Source organism: Cydia pomonella, chromosome 2 (assembly GCF_033807575.1).
Source record: "Cydia pomonella isolate Wapato2018A chromosome 2, ilCydPomo1, whole genome shotgun sequence".
Lineage (NCBI taxonomy): Eukaryota > Metazoa > Arthropoda > Insecta > Lepidoptera > Tortricidae > Cydia > Cydia pomonella.
Genome location: NC_084704.1, coordinates 13,303,240 through 13,321,850, shown reverse-complemented (window position 1 = coordinate 13,321,850; position 18,611 = coordinate 13,303,240). Strand labels below are relative to the sequence as shown.

Below are 18,611 nucleotides of genomic sequence, written 5' to 3'. Positions count from 1 at the left end.
AACCGAGCTATCAAATTGCTCGCGCTCGGCTAGCAGCTACAATGCTAATGGCACTCACGTTACAAAGCATTAATTTATACATGAGATGCGCCGTAAGTGAGTATAAGGTGGTATAAGCGCCATGTTTCTTTCTTAAGGGAGTTTCTGACAGCGTCGACATCAATCACACTTAAATGACTTACGTTGTTGTTGGATGTGTACTCGTACATAATTTATTCTGTGATGTTACGTTCGTAGTTGTCACTCGAACCGTAGAACAGTTCATAATTATGTATTATCCAATGGATATTATAATAAATAATAAATAAAAAGCCTCTTTATTTTCTTATCAACTACTTACACACTTGGTATCATTTAGGTACATACTATTAATTAAACTTATTATGGTTAGTATATTTCCACTTAATTTAATGTTTTTTTTCTTTCAAACTAAAAGTTGATAGGAACCCCACTTTATTGGGTAAAGGCCTCCTCCAATTTGTTCCATTCGTCTCTGTCCTTTGCCTTATTTAGCCATCTTTGACCGGCCGTGGCTACTATGTCGTCGCTCCATCGCTTTCGTGGTCGTCCTGATTTTCTTTTTACGTCGGGGCCTTTCCATAGGGTCACTTCTTTTGTCCATCTTTTATCCGTGTATCTCGCTACGTGGCCGGCCCATCGCCATTTTATTTTAAGCGAATATTTTAGTGCATCTGTTAATTTCGTTTTTTTTCTTATGCGTTCACTTCTGACTTTATGTATTTTCCTTAACTTTAGCATGCTCCGTTCCATCGCGCGTTGGGTAGTGGTTATTCTGGCTTTCGTTTTTACCGAGTGGCTCCAGGTTTGGCAGCCATATGTTAGCGCCGGCAAAATATTGGTATCCATCACTATTTTTTTCATGTGTAATGGGTAGTCACCTTTAAGTATTTCTTTTAGAGACCAGTACTTTTTCCAGCTTAAGGCTATACGTCGTTCTATTTCGTCTAGTGCATTGTCGTTGCTAAAAGAAACTTCTTTTCCGAGGATATGTAGCGTTTCACGTATTCTAGAGTCGTATGTTCCAAATTAATTGGATGTTGGAAGCTATTTGTCATATCTTTGTTTTGCTCTCATTCATCTTCAATCCTATTTTCTCGCTTTCTTCTCTGAGGGAGTTAATCATTTTTTCTAAGTTTCTGCTGGTAGAGGCAAGTAGTACGATGTCATCCGCGAACCTGAGATGGCTTAGGTATCTGCCATTTATTTTTATTGGATATTATCCATGTGAATTGTCTTACATAGTAATTTGTTTCTTTTTTGCTTTTGTATGCAGTAAATGTTTTAGGTTTTCAGACTTTCAAATATGTAAAAACATAAGTTTTTCTGAAATCATATCTTTGTTCTACTGACAATACCAAAAACACATACCTAAATAGATAGTTATATACCTACAGCCATGTTCAGAACTTGTTCTTGCTATAGGATAAGGCAAAAACAGAAACAGAAAATATGAAACAACTTTGTTTCATATACCTATTCTATATTTTGCGTGTCAACAATATTCGTTCAGGTAGCTACAGCAATTACTTTTTGACGCGGCGTAATAGGTACTCGTGGACGCTGCGAACCAGATGGTCCTGTCAGGTAATTTTACCCACCGATCCAGGCATTACCTGGAATGGGCTTTGTTGTAATATTTCTGCGTTTATTTAAGCCTGAAAGAAAATATTTGTATCAATAAAGTGAGGTTAAGAGTTTAAAATATCGGTCTGGCAAGCCAAATACACCTTTGTATTTTTTTTAATTACCTATTTCATCATATTGCTGTCTGTTATCATACGACAATAGAATTTGATAGGACACGAATGGTCGTTTACGTTAACGCATACCGCATACCTAACCAACCCCAAAATCATATGTAGAGCATTTTTAGGGTTCCGTAGCCAAATGGCAAAAAACGGAACCCTTATAGATTCGTCATGTCCGTCTGTCTGTCCGATTATGTCACAGCCACTTTTTTCCGAAACTATAAGAGCTATACGTGGCTATACTGTTCAAACTTAGTAAGTGGATGTATTCTATGAACCGCATTAAGATGTTCACACAAAAATAGAAAGAAAAAACAATAAACTATGGGGGTTCTCCATACTTAGAACTGAAACTCAAAAAAATCTTTTTTCATCAAACCCATACGTGGGGTATCTATGGATAGGTCTTCAAAAATGATATTGAGGTTTATAATATTTTTTTTTTTCTAAACTGAATAGTTTCCGCGTGAGACACTTCCGAAGAGGTAAAATGTGTGTCCAAAGTGGTAAAATGTTGAACAAGATCTAGTAAGTAGATTTTTTTTAATACGTCATAAATGGTACGGAACCCTTCATGCGCGAGTCCGACTCGCGCTTGGCCGTTTTTTTCCCTTAATTGAGTGTTCGTTAACAACCTCCTTTCCGTTTTTATTCTAGAAAACTCTGAGGCAAATCCAAAAGTTTTATGTTATGTCATTACCATTATTACAATGTTTTCATCTTGTTCACTCTAGCACGGTAATGGTAATGAGGGTAGTTTCTAGTTAGGGTGTAATTGGTGCAAACTATTTCAAATAGATCATTGTTCTGATAGTTTCCGGATTAACATTCAGGTCATTACTTAGTAGAAAAGTGAATATTATTTGACAAATATACGTCTTAAAATCTCTAATAAAAATACCAGCACAAAAAAGATCAGCAAACCAACAAAAAAAGGTTGGTTCATTTTATAACTATTTACATAAAATGAATTTACAGTACATATGGTGCTACTTTACCGCACTAGTGCGCAAGTTAGCATATTACGTTACTGTGTCGAACATTTAAAGGGTCATATGTACTGTAAAACCTTGTACGATACATGTGCGAATAGGTAATTCGCAACTCGTGTCGATTTAAAACACTCCCTTCGGTCGTGTTTTAATTTATCGCCACTCGTTTGGAATTTCCTATTTTTCGCACTTGTATCGTAATGTACTATTGTCGTTCTGTTGAGAGGAGCTTCCATGTAGGTAATGTACATAAATTAATAGAAAAAAACCAGTACGAAACAGGTATTAGCGTAGACTCGCATCCTTCCGTGCGTTATTTTTAATTAAATTGCAAAGCGTACGTGATGATCCTGCGCAGGTAGTCACACTCTATGCATTTAAATAGGCTCTTTAGGTTGCCATAGGAAAAAATATTCAAGTAGTGCAAGTAACAAAGGCGCGTGGGGACACGAACGTGATCATTTTCTTTAAGTGTTTTAGCGGAAAATTGCTGTAGTAAGGCAATGCAGTGCTGAAAAGTTCCGCAAGTAAAATAAGTCGGACTCCGAAATAAAAAGTTTGTTCGGAAACTCATAGGATTTAAGAACTTTTATTTTCTTGTGTTCCTTTCCTTCCTTATTTAACATGTCTGGATGATATACAATGTGTTTGGATACAGCAATGGTGAAGCCGTTAACCACGTATAATACGATGAATTTTATCGACAATTCACACAATATGAAAAGTTATTTATATAAAATGTAGTGCACCCATGCGAAACAGCATGTTTTTTGTTCAGTTTCAACAGTTCAACATTGTTACTGTACATGTATAATGTTTCGGATTTACCCCAAAGAAAAGAAATCAAACAAGCAACAAATATTAAATTGCAATAAGCAATAAAATGAGCTGTGTTAAAATGTAAACAAAACTGATTCCTAATCTTAAGCCCTTAAAGCTCTTTATTCGATGTCAGTTATTTGTCCGAACTTGCTCCGACATAATGTTTACGTGCCTGTTATCGGGTTATCGGGCTGTCATCACGCCATAACGACTATGACGTTACGACCTACGTAGTATGGAAGGTAGAGGCAAGGAACAGAATCTCCTTAGGCAGAACTGTTGCAAAAGTGTCCAGCTGTCAGCTATAAATAATAGTTCCAAATCTCTTCAGAGTAGCGCTAGAGTAGCTAAGAACGTACATATCCTACGATACCTACGGCTATATTTACGAATTATTCGTTATAATAAAAATAACCTCGTCGTAGTGAATAAGAACATGTAAAAATTGAACGATCGCCTGTGCAAGTCGTAACACTACGAGCGTAAGTATGCAGATTTGAGGTATTTTTAGTTCGATTTCAAGGTAACGTAAAAAATAGAGATAATAAAAAAATACATAAATTAAAAATAGTAGAGCCTTGTTTGGATAATCAAACCGAGACAAGTTTGGATATTCAAAATGTGGGTTTTTTCTACATAGGTAAAAAGAGCACAGTATCTATATCAAAATATTGCTTACATATTAACTTTGAAATACAAAACAACAGAATAAAAATACTTTTTATACATAAGATTGTTTTATAAAATTGTATTTTTTTATTATTGACGAATGACAGCAGCACCATCTTTAGCTTAAATTGAGGGTTTAGTGTTCGAATCAAGGTCCTATTATAATTATTTCACCTATAATCAGCTAGGACATATCCTGCCGTATATTTATTATTGGCGAATATTCCCATTGATTTTGGCATTTACAGTTTTCTGATACTTTAATAATCATGAATATTAATGTATCAAACTACTTAGACTCAATTCTCTATTTTCACGCCACAGTTAAAGTAAGTGGTAAGAAAAATATTGATACTTACCTATCTAATGGTAACGACCTTAGATATAAGAATAAGAATAATATATTTATTTCAAAATAGAATAGAATAGAATAGAATTATATACTCGTATTATGAATAATAAATAATTTTTTCTCCAATATGCTCGGAAATCACTTTATTGTAGCAAAAATAGTACGGGAAGTTTTTCGTTATGGTCAAATCAAATTAAAAAAATTCAAACCATTATTGTCGTGTTTTAGCGAACGGGAAAGTTATTACTGTATTGTTTTTTACTTTTTAAAAACATGTATCCACTAAGAAAAACGCATACAGCCAACGAATATAGCTGCGGGCTACGTCTACACGACCAGGTCAGCATCATTTCAAGCTCTAGGATGGAGTCGTGTAAGACCGACGTGTATGATCGTGTAAGGCCGACGTGTATGATCGTGTGAATACTGCTTAATAAATCAAAGACTATATATAACTTTTATATTTTTTTAAGGATCTCATGCGTGCAAATACAGCTTATATTGCACAATTATATTGAATGAGCGAATATTGAATATTACTGAATGGCAGAATAAGTAGTCGTGCCTTTAACTTTTAAAAAATAATTAAAGAGGGAAATTGTTTTTAACGTTTTTGATATGAAGGTTCGATTTGAGTGCTGGTTGATGCCAAGTTGATGCTTACATTATGATTATTTAACTTGATTTTCTCGCATGTTTGGAGAATAGCACTATATATGCACTAATCGAAACTCGTCCGTCAAATTGCCATTTCCCGGCCTCTGCAATAATGTACTATATCTTGCTTTGACATGCTATCAATAGATAAATCTACTACGCACTTAGGTATATTTTACTGCAAGCGCCGGTCCTGCAAGAATTCATTTATAATTTAAGTTTGCGAAACGCCTACAAATAGTATAAGTTAATGCTTGCCTTCCACTAAAAAGGGTAATGAGCGGAAACGGAGGTAAAGAACTGAGCGGACCGCAGTAAATTAGTTGTGCACTTTCACCTAGAAAGAGTTTCAGCTTTTGCCTTCCACTACAAGCGGACTTTACGGATCGAGCGAGGTGGGTATTAGAGCGGAGTTCTCACATAACTAGCGTACGACGCCATGACACAGCGGACCCATTTTTACTCGCTCAGTCCGCTCCGCTGACTTGCTCGCGATGGAAGTGCTCGTATGAAAACCGGTGTTGCTATTCCAGCGGCAGAGTCCGTGCGTAATCCGCTCGATTCGCTTTCGTGACTCTTTGATTTGAACCACTTCACTTGTATGCATTTCACCATAGCAAGTAAACTGTCTCGCTCGCAGTGGAAGGCGGGCATTCGTTTTGTAAAGTTTCAACATAATTTCTTGTAAGTGTTTAGTCAGCAGGGGAGCGGAAATGCCAAAGAGCAATTTGTTACGTAGGTTAGGTATTTTACGTGCTTCTGTAAGCACAACGCCTACGCTTATACACGTGGGCAGTGAAATTGATATTCAACAGGGCTTTCCTAGTCGTTAGTCATCGTTCTTACGGTTCGTGCGATGAATGCGATCGGTAATTTTATTACTTTTAGGAACCCTTTTCGGTGTATCGTGCTAATTAAATTCCTAAAAAACTAACATTTTGTAGTTAAAATTATCTCTTTATTTAACATTTGTCAATACATATACTAGCCCTAACAATTGGATTATTGCCAGTGATATTGACATATCTTTGGTAAGTTTAATCTTGTCCTTTACGGCTCGTTACTTCTATTAATGATTATCATCTACCAAGTTTTGTCCCGGCTTTTAATTAAATATAATGGTAAAAAAAGACCAATATGCATTTTTTTCCATGTAGGGTTGAGTTGGTATTGTAATATGTGTACCCAGTATCTTTAAAATTGGATTGGCTGTCTACGTGACCAGTTTACGAACAAAATTTGGGTTTTCTTATATTAATATGCTGATATGTTGTAGGTACGTGTGTTGGCGTATTTGGGACCGAATATGTTTGAAAAGATAAAAAAGTTACATAAAACGAAATAGATTTGCATGTCCGCAAACTAGATATGCAGATTGCAGCATGGCCATATGGCTGTAGTTAGAGGTATATTCCACAGTGCACTAGGCCAAAATTACGTTATTGGGTGTTAGCAGTTAACCACTGGATGCTGAATCTTGTCTATATTTGCATATACGTACATACATGCATACATATGCATAGTTTGACAAACATCGAAACAACTATTACTATGCGGCTGGTAATTTGCGTACTGTGTGAGCATGTAAGTATCTAAGTATGTAACTACCTGTTGCTCACAACTTCATCCGCATGGACTCATTTCTCGAAACACACTTTCAACCTCTTTTTAACTCTATTAGGTGTTGAATTTTCAAAAGCACTAAAATTATTTTTCGTACTATCTACCTAATAGTTTCTGTACCTATTAATTTCAAGTCCCTACACAAATCGTTCCCGTTACGAACTATCAACTTCTTTTTAACCATATTTTATGAAAATATCTTATTGCAAAGCTTTAAGTTCCTTGCTTAAAATAAAACTTGAACACCATACAAAAGTTCAACCTCTTTTTAAACCCCTTGGGGGTTGAATTTTTCAAAATCGCTTCTTATTTCTTGTACACTTTATAAATGCAATCTAGTGCGCAAATTTAAACTTTCTAACTTTAGTGATTTCGGCTCTGCGTTGATGAATCAGTCCAGGACACACGCATTTATATTGGTAAAAGAAGGTCTGGATGATCAACCAATGTCGGTTTCATTTCATCAAAATGGCGCGTAAAAACCACAGGTATTTGATTAGTTCTGCTAAGTGAACATTTGGGACAACGGTTTCTCTCACAGAGGTGATTTTTTTGAGAGGTGATAAAGGATAAGATTGCATAGGATCTTAGATAAGATATGATCATAAATGTTACTCCGGAGAATTGATTCAAGTAAAAGTTTTCTTTTCCGCCCACACTATAGATTAGATATTTATGGATATAAAGCTTAACCATTTTATGGCGGTGTTTAAACGATTTTCATGGGCTATGTAAAATTTTCTATGTATTTTACTAGCACAAAATAGTAATATTGAAATTTATATTGGTTGACATTACTAGGGCTTTTTTTTTTAACGTTGGGCAAATGCTTTTACGCTGACATTACTAGGGCCTAGAAAATGTCTAATATTTGTATATTCTGTCTAAAATTTTATACTTAGGTACTTATTTAGAAAACACGTATGCGTGCTTCGTAATTAAACTATAATTCTGAACGTCCCCTGTGTTCTCAGTTCAGACTACCCTTTGATAATATTTCAGGCACTAACGCCCTCAGTTTGGCTAGACCGAGCTAATGAACACCCACACAGTTTACTAAATTGCTGGCCAAACTTGGCAAACAACATCTAACAAATTCTACAAAATGCTGTCTCTGTATTTCGTGCCTACTAACTGTAATTTGTACGTGATTTGTTTGTGGTATTATAGGTAGGTACCGTGTATAGTTAAGGTATCACGTCATGCTCTTCAGCAACCTCACATTGCGTTTTGGCATTTTTTATTATATGAGGATTTAGTACACAATTGGTACTGAATTTGTACTTGAAAAAAAAAAAAAAAAATTATTTGTTTGTGATTTGTTGATTTTAATTTTCACCGGTCTATCTATATCTTGGTAAACTAATACGTACAAATATTTTAAAAAGGAATGTTTGCCCTGAAGCTTGTATTAGTTCTTAATCACAAAATATTTAACGATATGCTTGGACTATGACGTTATGTATGATCAATTTTAAATATTTATCATACTTTCTTGTAAGTATGGGAGGCACCCAGCATTTTATGAATAGTTTTTATTTAACCACATTTATCGAACGATCGAGTGAAACGCAGTGAAGTTCTTACATTCCACTTGAAACACATGGCTGGCGAGGGGCACGTCCAGGCATTTCGTTGTTTTTAAACTGAACTATCAGAGAATAATTTGTTACGCAATTTTGTATAATTATGTTCCCAGTTAACTACAAAACCCTAAAAAAGAAGCTCGGAGTATGTGTGTATTTCGAAAACTTTTACACGGGCGTAGTCGCGGTTAGAAGTTAGTAATTAGGTATTAACCTTTTCATTTTTGTTACTTGTTTGAGATTTATTCGTAACTCTACCCTTATATATGAAATTAATGAAATTACTGCTGGGGGTTTTCAGTGCGAGTGCGGAAATAATTTAAATAAGAATAGAGATAAACAGATAGGTTAGCCTGAGAAAACATCATATTATGCCTAATGACCTCTCTGAATTTTATACACATTATGATACAATTTTATTTTCACCACACAAGATCGTAAAAACCCTCTTTATCTTTTAAAAACGGAATAGAAATTTGCATTTTATCTACAGATCGGCGAAGTAATTTTGATGCAAATTTTGAATTCATTTCTGATGTCGGTGAATAGAAGTGACTTTTAAATTATGATTTTGAATTATAGGTAATTAAGGGTTTTGATAATAACGTTCATTTGGATATGATTGGTAATGTTTTACAGACAGTGTTTTCCTACCATTAGTGGGTGGAAAAAATTGTGTTTCATTTGATAGCAAAGTCTGTTTAAATATTAAAAAAAGAGTATCCACAAGTATCAAAGTTTTAGTTTTACATATAAGTGATAAGAAAAAATCAAACCACCGTTAAATGAGTAAATAGACTTACAGAGCTTAAAAAACCATGGCAGTATAATGTGTTTCCTGTTTTTGTATCAGAAAACTTGATTTATTTGGTTTCGTATGCCCCGGTATGTTATGCGAACCGAAAACAGTATCCATAGCTATTACCTCCTTTTTTAAATGGGGGAAAAAGTGGCTATTTTCCTTCTGTATTGAGATATTTGAATTCAAATTGTTTGCGAAAACCCTATCTGCCTCCCCGGCCATTGCGTAAATCAATTACGGGAGCTTACTTTCATGTCACGGTGAAGGCTGTTAAAACAATAGGGTTGACTGTAATTGTCAAAAAAATAACAGTAAACAAATTACGTATATAAGGTGCTAACAAATTAGTTACCAATATTTTTACAGCTGATAGTACTTGGCTCCTGGAGTAGGTAGGTAGGTGGAGGTAGTTGGTTTGATGATGTTATTTTGGAGAAAATTAGAAAAATACATTTGCTACGTAAAAACACCCTGTTAATGAGATAATTAAATGAGACATCATTCTAGAACCACTTTTATCTAACACTTAATTGGGCACTTCACGCTAATCAATCAAATGATACGTGACATTCAAGACAAATCTTAGACAAACCAGACAAACAATTGTTGACATGCCAGAAAATGTAAAAAACATCTTGTAAATTAAATGATGATTAAATGCATATGTAATTATTTTTTATACATATAGATTTTTTTTGTGCGGTAAATGAAACAAAAATATGATAAGAAAAGTTTTCTTAATTTATATTTAAAGTTAATTGTTATAAAGTAAAGTATGTCTCTTAAAATATCGGTAGCTAATTTGTTAGCACATTGTATACAACTTAGGTAATGAAACAAATTATTGTATTCATAGAGGAACAATTTGACAGAGACCGCGCCACTGACGACCAACTGTGACATGCAATGGCGGACGGTTTCAATGTGTGCGTATCACAAATGTATATCTAGGCGGATTGAGTACATTTTCTCAATTTAGTATGGCAAAAAAGTGGGAGCACTCTCCACTTTAGGTACAACTTCATGGATTCATATCGTATTTTAAAAAAGATAACGTGATAATTGTTTAACTTATCTATGAAAATTGATCCTGTCTCTTTTTTTCTTTCAATCGGTATAATTTTTGCAATATTTAACCACGCATATTTTTTTTTTAAACAATTAATGCACTGACGTCTCAGTTCAACTGACGGCAGATTGGTGGATGGGGCCATTAACTGTCAATTTGTGTGTGTCACGCGTAAATACTAGAAAATTGGTGGATAATGGAGTCCTAGTTGTGTTTTAGCGAAACTACGTCCTTAGTATTCTAGGTCCATAGATTGTATTAATTATTTTAATTTGAGGTTACAGTAGTCACACGACTTTATATAAATTATAAACTGAAATAGATGTCATACTGGTATACTAAATAAAAAGTGAGCAAGTCAAATAGTATAGTAAGTATATTGAGCAAGTCTTCCAGTGGCGGAGGCCACAAAGACGCCGATCCGTCTGCCACTTGAGGACTTGGTCACTTTTTCTTAGTGTATGACATCTGTTTCAGTTTATAGTAAATAAATTTAATTACGATTTTCCATGATTAGTTAGTAAATTGTCATAGAGAAGCTGTTCCCTATAAGAAGTAGCCATCACCGTCAGTGATGAGGAAACCATGCCAGTAGGACGGTTATTGAATGTTGTAAATATGAAAGTGACGAAAACAACGTTGCTCATGACATTGTTCATCATCGTGTCTACAAACTATTGATAAATGATATGATATGATATAATTATTTAGAATGCTACATACAATTCCAAAGAACTAATTCCCACTTGTATATATATTTTAGAATATTTATGTTACTTGTTATCCTACTTATTTATTGACGAAAATATAAGCCATAAAACAAATAAGCTTCAGCTCGTTTACTGATAATTTTGATGCCTTGCCATTGTTAGTTAGGTACCTAGAATCAGTAAGTACATAGTCTAATAGATCGTGTCATTCACGACGACGCCTGTCTTGTCTCGTAATATCTTATCAAAGGTTAGATTTGACAAATCTGCGCGTTATCGTGGATGACACAACCTATAACGACAAGAATAATACTGTTAGACTTCGAACATTGTTTATCAATTATATCGAAGTGTGATATTCTAAAATTTATCTCACATAATATTCAATCGAAACTATTAGTAATTATATCAGAATAGTACTGTTTCAAATATGGCGGGTGTGGGCCCGCTATTGGCTCGTGTTTCCGCTTCCGGTGATCGCTCGCCTCGCCGGCAGGCTTTGATTTGTTCCGGGCTTGTTGCGGCGCAAAAAGGGGTGGCAATGGTGGCATGTATAAGAATTATACGGTTCACAAGGAAAATATGTGTACCTATACTCGATTTTTTCCTTTTTAATTTATTGGTATGATCGTATGACACTTATGTGCAGTTTTGTGTTTTATAAACGAAATTATATTAACATAATTTTATAAAAATATTTATGACAACATCGCGAATTCAAATTTTAATTTGACAGAGGCGTAGCCTAAAAAAATCTTAGGTCAGAAAAACTAAACCTATAAAAGGCTGGCGGTTTCCTTAATAAATATTATTAAAACACCTATAACCTTCCATGTTAGAGAACCTGAAGTTTAAGGGTAACATACTATGTATATATTTTACAATTTTACTTTCATCACTTTCTTGTAAGAAAGCTATTACAGTTTTCTCAAAATTGAAATACAGCGTTTCTGATCTTGTGGCAGAAGATTGCATCCGTTTCTCGGATATAATCGAGACATTATTCTTGTAGCGCTCGTAGCCTCGTAGACAGGCGCAGCGTAGCGCGTAGCTGCCGTAGCAGCGCCTTTGCATTGTTCAAATACGCGTAACAACTTTGATTATATTTTACGCGCCATACAAAGAGTAAGTAATATTTTAGAGGAATCCGATTGAATACTGTATGTAGACCTAAATGTTTACATATTTATCCAAATGATTATAATATAAATTATATAATACGCCATGAGATGGGTTATAACTATTATCCCCACTATCACTACTTACATTATAAATGAGAAAATGCTACTATGATAATAAAACTGTAATATGCGAGACTAACGCCTTTTGCTTTAATCATGAAGGAGAAAAACGTAACTCATAAAAATATGAAACAAGCAAGCGTAAAAGCAAAAGACAATATTCCTTTATCTGTACTGGCAATCAGAATACAGCAAAAGGCTTTTAGGGGATAAACCCTTGCACGGTGCACGATCGCTAAGTGACAAGCCGATGTTTCACAAACTATTCACGTTGGTATTGTCTTCAAAATATACATTCTACAATATACCTGGAGATATAAAGCCAAATGGTTTTGAGTGTACATATTGTAGACTGATCGTAAAAGAAATTAAGATTTACAAATAAATTTAAAACATAATAAATTTAAGTGGTAAGATATAAGGTAAACCATACAAGCTACCAAATCCTGACTGTCAAATTTTAGTTTACGATTTTCAATAATTCTTGATATAGTTAATAAGCCAAGCAACAAGAAGGTATAGAGGGAAATGCTTAGAATACATTTTTTGACTCTGTAACTTTGTTTGGACTACTTAGGGGAGGTAAGTATATCAAAAGACCCCGGCCGTAGCCAAGCCTAGTCCAAACAAAGTTACGAGGTCAAAAATTGTGTTCCAATCATGTCCCTCTATAACTTTTTTTGAGCATTCGTTGCCTGGCCTATAATAAATTCGGACAATGAATGTAACGAATATCTTGACAAAATAGCCATTAAAACTGACATCAATATCTCACTTGATGTATCAAATTACGTCATTATAAGTTTATGTGCTACATAATAAAAGGCATTAAAATACACGAGTGTGGGTTTAAGAAACGAACGAAGTGAGTTTCTTTAAAGGATCACACGAGTGTTTTAATGCCTAAGTATGTACAGTTACATACACTATTTTATCTACACACACATTATAAACTTTCTATCATATATTCACGAACCCAAATTAAAGCCAACGTTGGGGCATCGTTGCTCTCTTGGCGGAACTTGCGGATATGTGGTGGCGTCATCGAAATATTTTTATCGCTCATTTTAGAGGAAACTTTTGCTATAGTTCCTATAAAAACCACAAAACATATTTGTAATATATGGGTATAATGATGTAAGAGGGTAGAAACAATTCTCACTGACATAATGTATAAGTACCTACTTATCATCGCTCTCTTTCAATAAATAGTTGTTACCAAGCGGACGCGTCTTGTGCTTTCTCTCCGTTCTAGAAGTTCCTGGATAGTCAGTGCATCTTAAATACTTCAGTGGCGACGAAATCGAACTGTGAACGCGTGTGAAACTTTTTTTTTAGTGGACGTGAGTGAATATCGCAGTTACAATGTCTATCGGTAAAATTGGTGCTTTCGATGTGCATAAGGATAATTGGGATTTATATGTGGAGCGCTTGGGCCAGTATTTTGTGGTTAACGACGTTAAACCGGCTGTGCAGGTAGCGACTTTAATCACCGTTATGGGTAGTGAGGCGTACGAGCTCATGGCAAACTTATGTTCACCGGACAAACCGTCAACAAAAGAATTTGATGACCTTGTGGCAGTTATGAAGAAGCACCTACAGCCGACGCGGAGTACCATGGCCGAACGATTTAAATTTCGTCAGAGGACACAAAGAAGTGACGAAACCATCGCGGAATATACTGCGGAGTTAAAAAAGTTAACAAAAGATTGTGATTTTCAAGAAGCCAGTTTAAAAGAGAATTTACGAGACCAATTCGTGTGTGGTATCCGTAATGATAGCATTCGGCAAAAGTTATTTACGGAAGATAACCTAACATTTGAAAGAGCATTTAAAATGGCGGTGGCGATGGAAGCAGCGGAAAGTCATGCGGCGTTGGTACAGGACCGTTCTACAATAGAGGAGGGAGTATCATCATCCATGATAGCAACGGCAGTGCATCAGCTGGCCACGGTGAAGCGGGACAAGCGACAGTCGGCGGAGGCGGCTAGCACCGAGCGCTATGGGCCGCGCGGTCCAAAGGTCACGCAGGGCGACGGGACAAAGGGCGCTATGGGCGCGGGCAAGCGACGAGTCGTTACGAACAGTGCGGACTGGAAGGGAGGACAAATTAACCCAGCAATGTTCGGCGTGCGGAGGGCAGCATGGACAGAGCTCGTGTAAATTTAGGGCCTATGTTTGCAGAGTATGTAACAAAGAAGGGCATCTTAAGAAAATGTGTCCGAATTTAAGAAAAAACGTCTCCTTTCACGCGATGTTAGAAGAGCAGGCAGGGTACCAGTATTCAGACAGTGACAGTAACGGCAGTGAAGAGGTAAATAACTTTTCTATAGATGCTAAAAAGTTGAAGAAGTATGGGCCTTACATGGTGCAATTAAAAGTGAATAATGTAAATTTAGTTATGGAAGTAGATACGGGCAGTGCGATATCTTGTATTAGCTATGATTGTTATAGTCAATTATTTCCTGAGTGTCCGTTAAAAGCTAGCAATTTGAATTTATGTTATTATACGGACATAAGTGTCAAACCCGTAGGTAAAATATTACCTTCGGTGCAATATAACAAAAAATGTAAAGAGTTAGATTTGTATGTAATGGTTAACGGGAAAACGAGTTTACTCGGCAGACAGTGGATAAAAGAGTTAGGAATACTACCTGACTTAGTAAAATCCGTCAATTGTAATAATGTTAGTACAAAGCATATTTTTGACATAAACGATTTCAGTTCCAGATATTATGAAGTATTTGAAGGCGGCTTGGGAAGGTTTACTGGCGGAACGGTGGGGTTCCGGCTGCGAGAGGGCGCGGCGCCCGTGTTCCTGCGCGCGCGACCTCTGGCGTACGCGCTGCGCGAGCCAGTTGAGCGCGCGCTCGATCAGCTGGTGGCGGACGGTGTGATCACTCCGGTAAACTCGTCCGACTGGGCTACGCCTATTGTTCCGGTGATGAAAAAAGATGGAACCATTCGGGTATGTGCTGACTTTAAACTAACTCTCAACAGATGTTTGGAGGTAGACCGTTTTCCGCTGCCACGGGTTGATGACTTACTTGCTAAATTATATGGAGGGACTCGATTTACCAAATTAGATTTATCGCAAGCGTACGCACAATTTGAATTAGACGAATCCAAACGGTTTACAGTGATAAATACCCATAAAGGCTTATTCATGTACAATCGACTTATATACGGCTTAGCTTCGAGCCCCGGTATTTTTCAGAGGAAATTAGAACAGCTATTTGGAGATTTACCGCGCGTAGGTATTTTTTTAGACGATCTGATAATAACCGGGGAAGATGATGAAACGCATTTAAAAACGTTACATGAGGTGTTCAGAAGGCTCAAAACTTACGGTCTAAAGGTTAGGAAAGATAAATGTACTTTCTTTTCCGAATCGGTGACGTACTTAGGTTTCGTTATCAGTAAACATGGTGTACACACGTGTCCTGAGAAAATAGAAGCAATAAAAAAGGTTCCCGAACCAAATAGTATTACGGAGTTACGGTCTTTTATAGGCTTAGTAATGTATTATGCGAAATTTGTCCGAAATATTAGTACGGTACTCACACCGTTTTACAAGTTACTAAAGAAGGGGGTTACGTTTCAGTGGAACCAGGAGTGTAGTGAGGCGTTTAGGAAAATAAAAGAAATATTAACGTCTAGTGAAGTCCTGGCTCATTATTCTCTCGATCTGCCGGTGGTTTTGACTTGTGACGCTAGTAGCTTGGGGGTGGACGCTGTGGTGTCTCACATTACGCCGGACGGCGAGCGGCCGGTGGCGTACGCGTCGCGAACACTCAATGCGGCAGAAAAGCGGCAGACGCCCTGTCCCGTTTGCCGGTAAACAAATCGGTCAGTTTAACGAAAGAAGTTACGTATTTGAATTTTGTTCAAGATTTTTTACCTATAGATAAAAAAATGGTTCAAGTTAGCACAGAAAAAGATTCTGTATTAAGGCGAATAGTAAGTTATTTACAGACCGGGTGGCCATCATCAGTAAATGACAGAGAGGTCCAACCTTACTTTTTACGACGAAACGAATTGTATATGGACAGGGGCTGCATGGTTTGGGGCTACCGGTTAGTAATCCCAGAAGTATTGCGGGAAAAGTTATTACGGGAGCTACATGTGGGACACATGGGTATTGTAAAAATGAAGAGTATGGCGCGCAGTGTCATGTGGTGGCCGGGCATCGACGCGGACGTGGAGCGCACCTGCAGGAGCTGCGGCACGTGCGTGGCGGAGAGCTCGGCGCCGCCGCGCGCGCCGCCGCAGCCCTGGCGGTACTTGACGGACGTCTGGACCAGATTACATATTGATTTTTTGGGACCCATACAGGGTAGGACATTTTTGATTCTTATCGATTCTACTTCTAAGTGGTTAGAGGTTTTCCAAATGCAGTCGACCACGGCGAAAGCTGTAATAAAGGTATTAAGAGAGACTTTCTCGCGTTTCGGTTTACCACGAGAAGTAGTTTCGGATAACGGACCACCTTTTACAAGTCAAGAGTATAAAAGTTTCATGACACATAATCGGGTCAAGGTCACTTTTGCGGCCGCGTACCATCCGGCTTCCAACGGGGCTGCCGAGGGGGCAGTCAAGTTGTGCAAGCGGGCTATTAAAAAGGCTATGCGGGATGGTGGCGATATAGATGCAGCGTTGCAGGCTTACCTTCTAGCGTATCGGAATGTAGAACATAGTACCACAGGGGTATCACCGGCAGAGCTATTGCAGCGTAGGAAGCTTCGTTCCAGGCTAGACTTGTTAAAGGATGGATCGGTAGAAGACAAAGTCAAAGAACGACAAACAAAGCAAATAACTTACGCTGGCGGTACATCTAGGGAATTTAACGTGGGGGAAAATGTGTGGTATAGGAACTATAGTGGGGGTAGTAGATGGTTAGATGGTAGAATTCAGGAAAAAACAAGTTCACGTAATTATATAGTTGCGGCGGAAAACGGTTCACCCATTCATAGGCATGTGGATCAAATTAAAAGTCGCTGGATGAGCACATATGAGGATCCGTCTCCGTCATCACCAACCCAAGAGTCGGACGGGTTGAGGAGTGAGCGCAACGACACATCTAGTGTAACGGTTGAAGATCAATGCCCTGCGGAGTCTGGTGGAGCAGCGGTGACAGCTCCCTCGCCACCCCGATCTAATACGTCAGAATCCACCGACCCCCCAGTCAACCTTCCCCGGCCCACACTGAGACCTAGAGATAAGTTACGTTCTGTAAAAAGATATGGGTTTGAGATTGACTAAAAAACTTTATCATGAAAATGTACCTAGTTAATTAATTTTCATACATGTCTTCTACCGATCCATCCTTTAACAAGTCTAGCCTGGAACGAAGCTTCCTACGCTGCAATAGCTCTGCCGGTGATACCCCTGTGGTACTATGTGCTACATTCCGATACGCTAGAAGGTAAGCCTGCAACGCTGCATCTATATCGCCACCATCCCGCATAGCCTTTTTAATAGCCCGCTTGCACAACTTGACTGCCCCCTCGGCAGCCCCGTTGGAAGCCGGATGGTACGCGGCCGCAAAAGTGACCTTGGCCCGATTATGTGTCATGAAACTTTTATACTCTTGACTTGTAAAAGGTGGTCCGTTATCCGAAACTACTTCTCGTGGTAAACCGAAACGCGAGAAAGTCTCTCTTAATACCTTTATTACAGCTTTCGCCGTGGTCGACTGCATTTGGAAAACCTCTAACCACTTAGAAGTAGAATCGATAAGAATCAAAAATGTCCTACCCTGTATGGGTCCCAAAAAATCAATATGTAATCTGGTCCAGACGTCCGTCAAGTACCGCCAGGGCTGCGGCGGCGCGCGCGGCGGCGCCGAGCTCTCCGCCACGCACGTGCCGCAGCTCCTGCAGGTGCGCTCCACGTCCGCGTCGATGCCCGGCCACCACATGACACTGCGCGCCATACTCTTCATTTTTACAATACCCATGTGTCCCACATGTAGCTCCCGTAATAACTTTTCCCGCAATACTTCTGGGATTACTAACCGGTAGCCCCAAACCATGCAGCCCCTGTCCATATACAATTCGTTTCGTCGTAAAAAGTAAGGTTGGACCTCTCTGTCATTTACTGATGATGGCCACCCGGTCTGTAAATAACTTGTAATAGGTGTGGGTGAGCCCTGGATATGGAGAAGATCTGATTCTATTATTATTAAAGACCGTTTCCATAGAAGGAAACGTGTTTCTATGGAGTGATCCAGAACTCACCAAACTTCACTACTGAAAAGTTCACAAATACCTTCGGCTAACTACAATCATAGATAGGGTCGCGGTTCAGGCCACTATGG

The 18,611-nt window shown here is 37.8% G+C and overlaps 5 protein-coding genes across 5 annotated transcripts in view; 2 read left to right on the top strand and 3 right to left on the bottom strand.

The window, feature by feature from the left end:
- Nucleotides 1-16,644, top strand: part of LOC133534439 (putative peptidyl-prolyl cis-trans isomerase dodo) — a 380,955-nt gene extending 364,311 nt beyond the window's left edge. Inside the window, exon 7 of the mRNA XM_061873558.1 lies at nucleotides 16,633-16,644. The gene's annotated coding sequence lies outside the window, so the exon portion shown is untranslated. The remainder of the gene's footprint in view (nucleotides 1-16,632) is intronic.
- The window catches only part of LOC133534432 (uncharacterized), a 107,664-nt gene that overhangs the window by 6,295 nt on the left and 82,758 nt on the right, over nucleotides 1-18,611 (bottom strand). The gene's annotated exons all lie outside the window — the stretch shown is intronic.
- LOC133534437 (IDLSRF-like peptide) overlaps nucleotides 1-18,611 on the bottom strand; it is a 120,481-nt gene that overhangs the window by 32,099 nt on the left and 69,771 nt on the right. The window lies entirely within an intron of this gene.
- LOC133534433 (uncharacterized) lies at nucleotides 13,493-14,535 on the top strand. The gene has a single exon (XM_061873550.1). The coding sequence runs from the start codon at nucleotides 13,658-13,660 to the stop codon at nucleotides 14,453-14,455; it is 798 nt and encodes a 265-aa protein (XP_061729534.1). The 5' UTR covers nucleotides 13,493-13,657; the 3' UTR covers nucleotides 14,456-14,535.
- LOC133530302 (uncharacterized protein K02A2.6-like) lies at nucleotides 17,586-18,326 on the bottom strand. The gene has a single exon (XM_061868201.1). It carries the CDS (start codon nucleotides 18,324-18,326, stop codon nucleotides 17,586-17,588), a length of 741 nt encoding a protein of 246 aa, XP_061724185.1.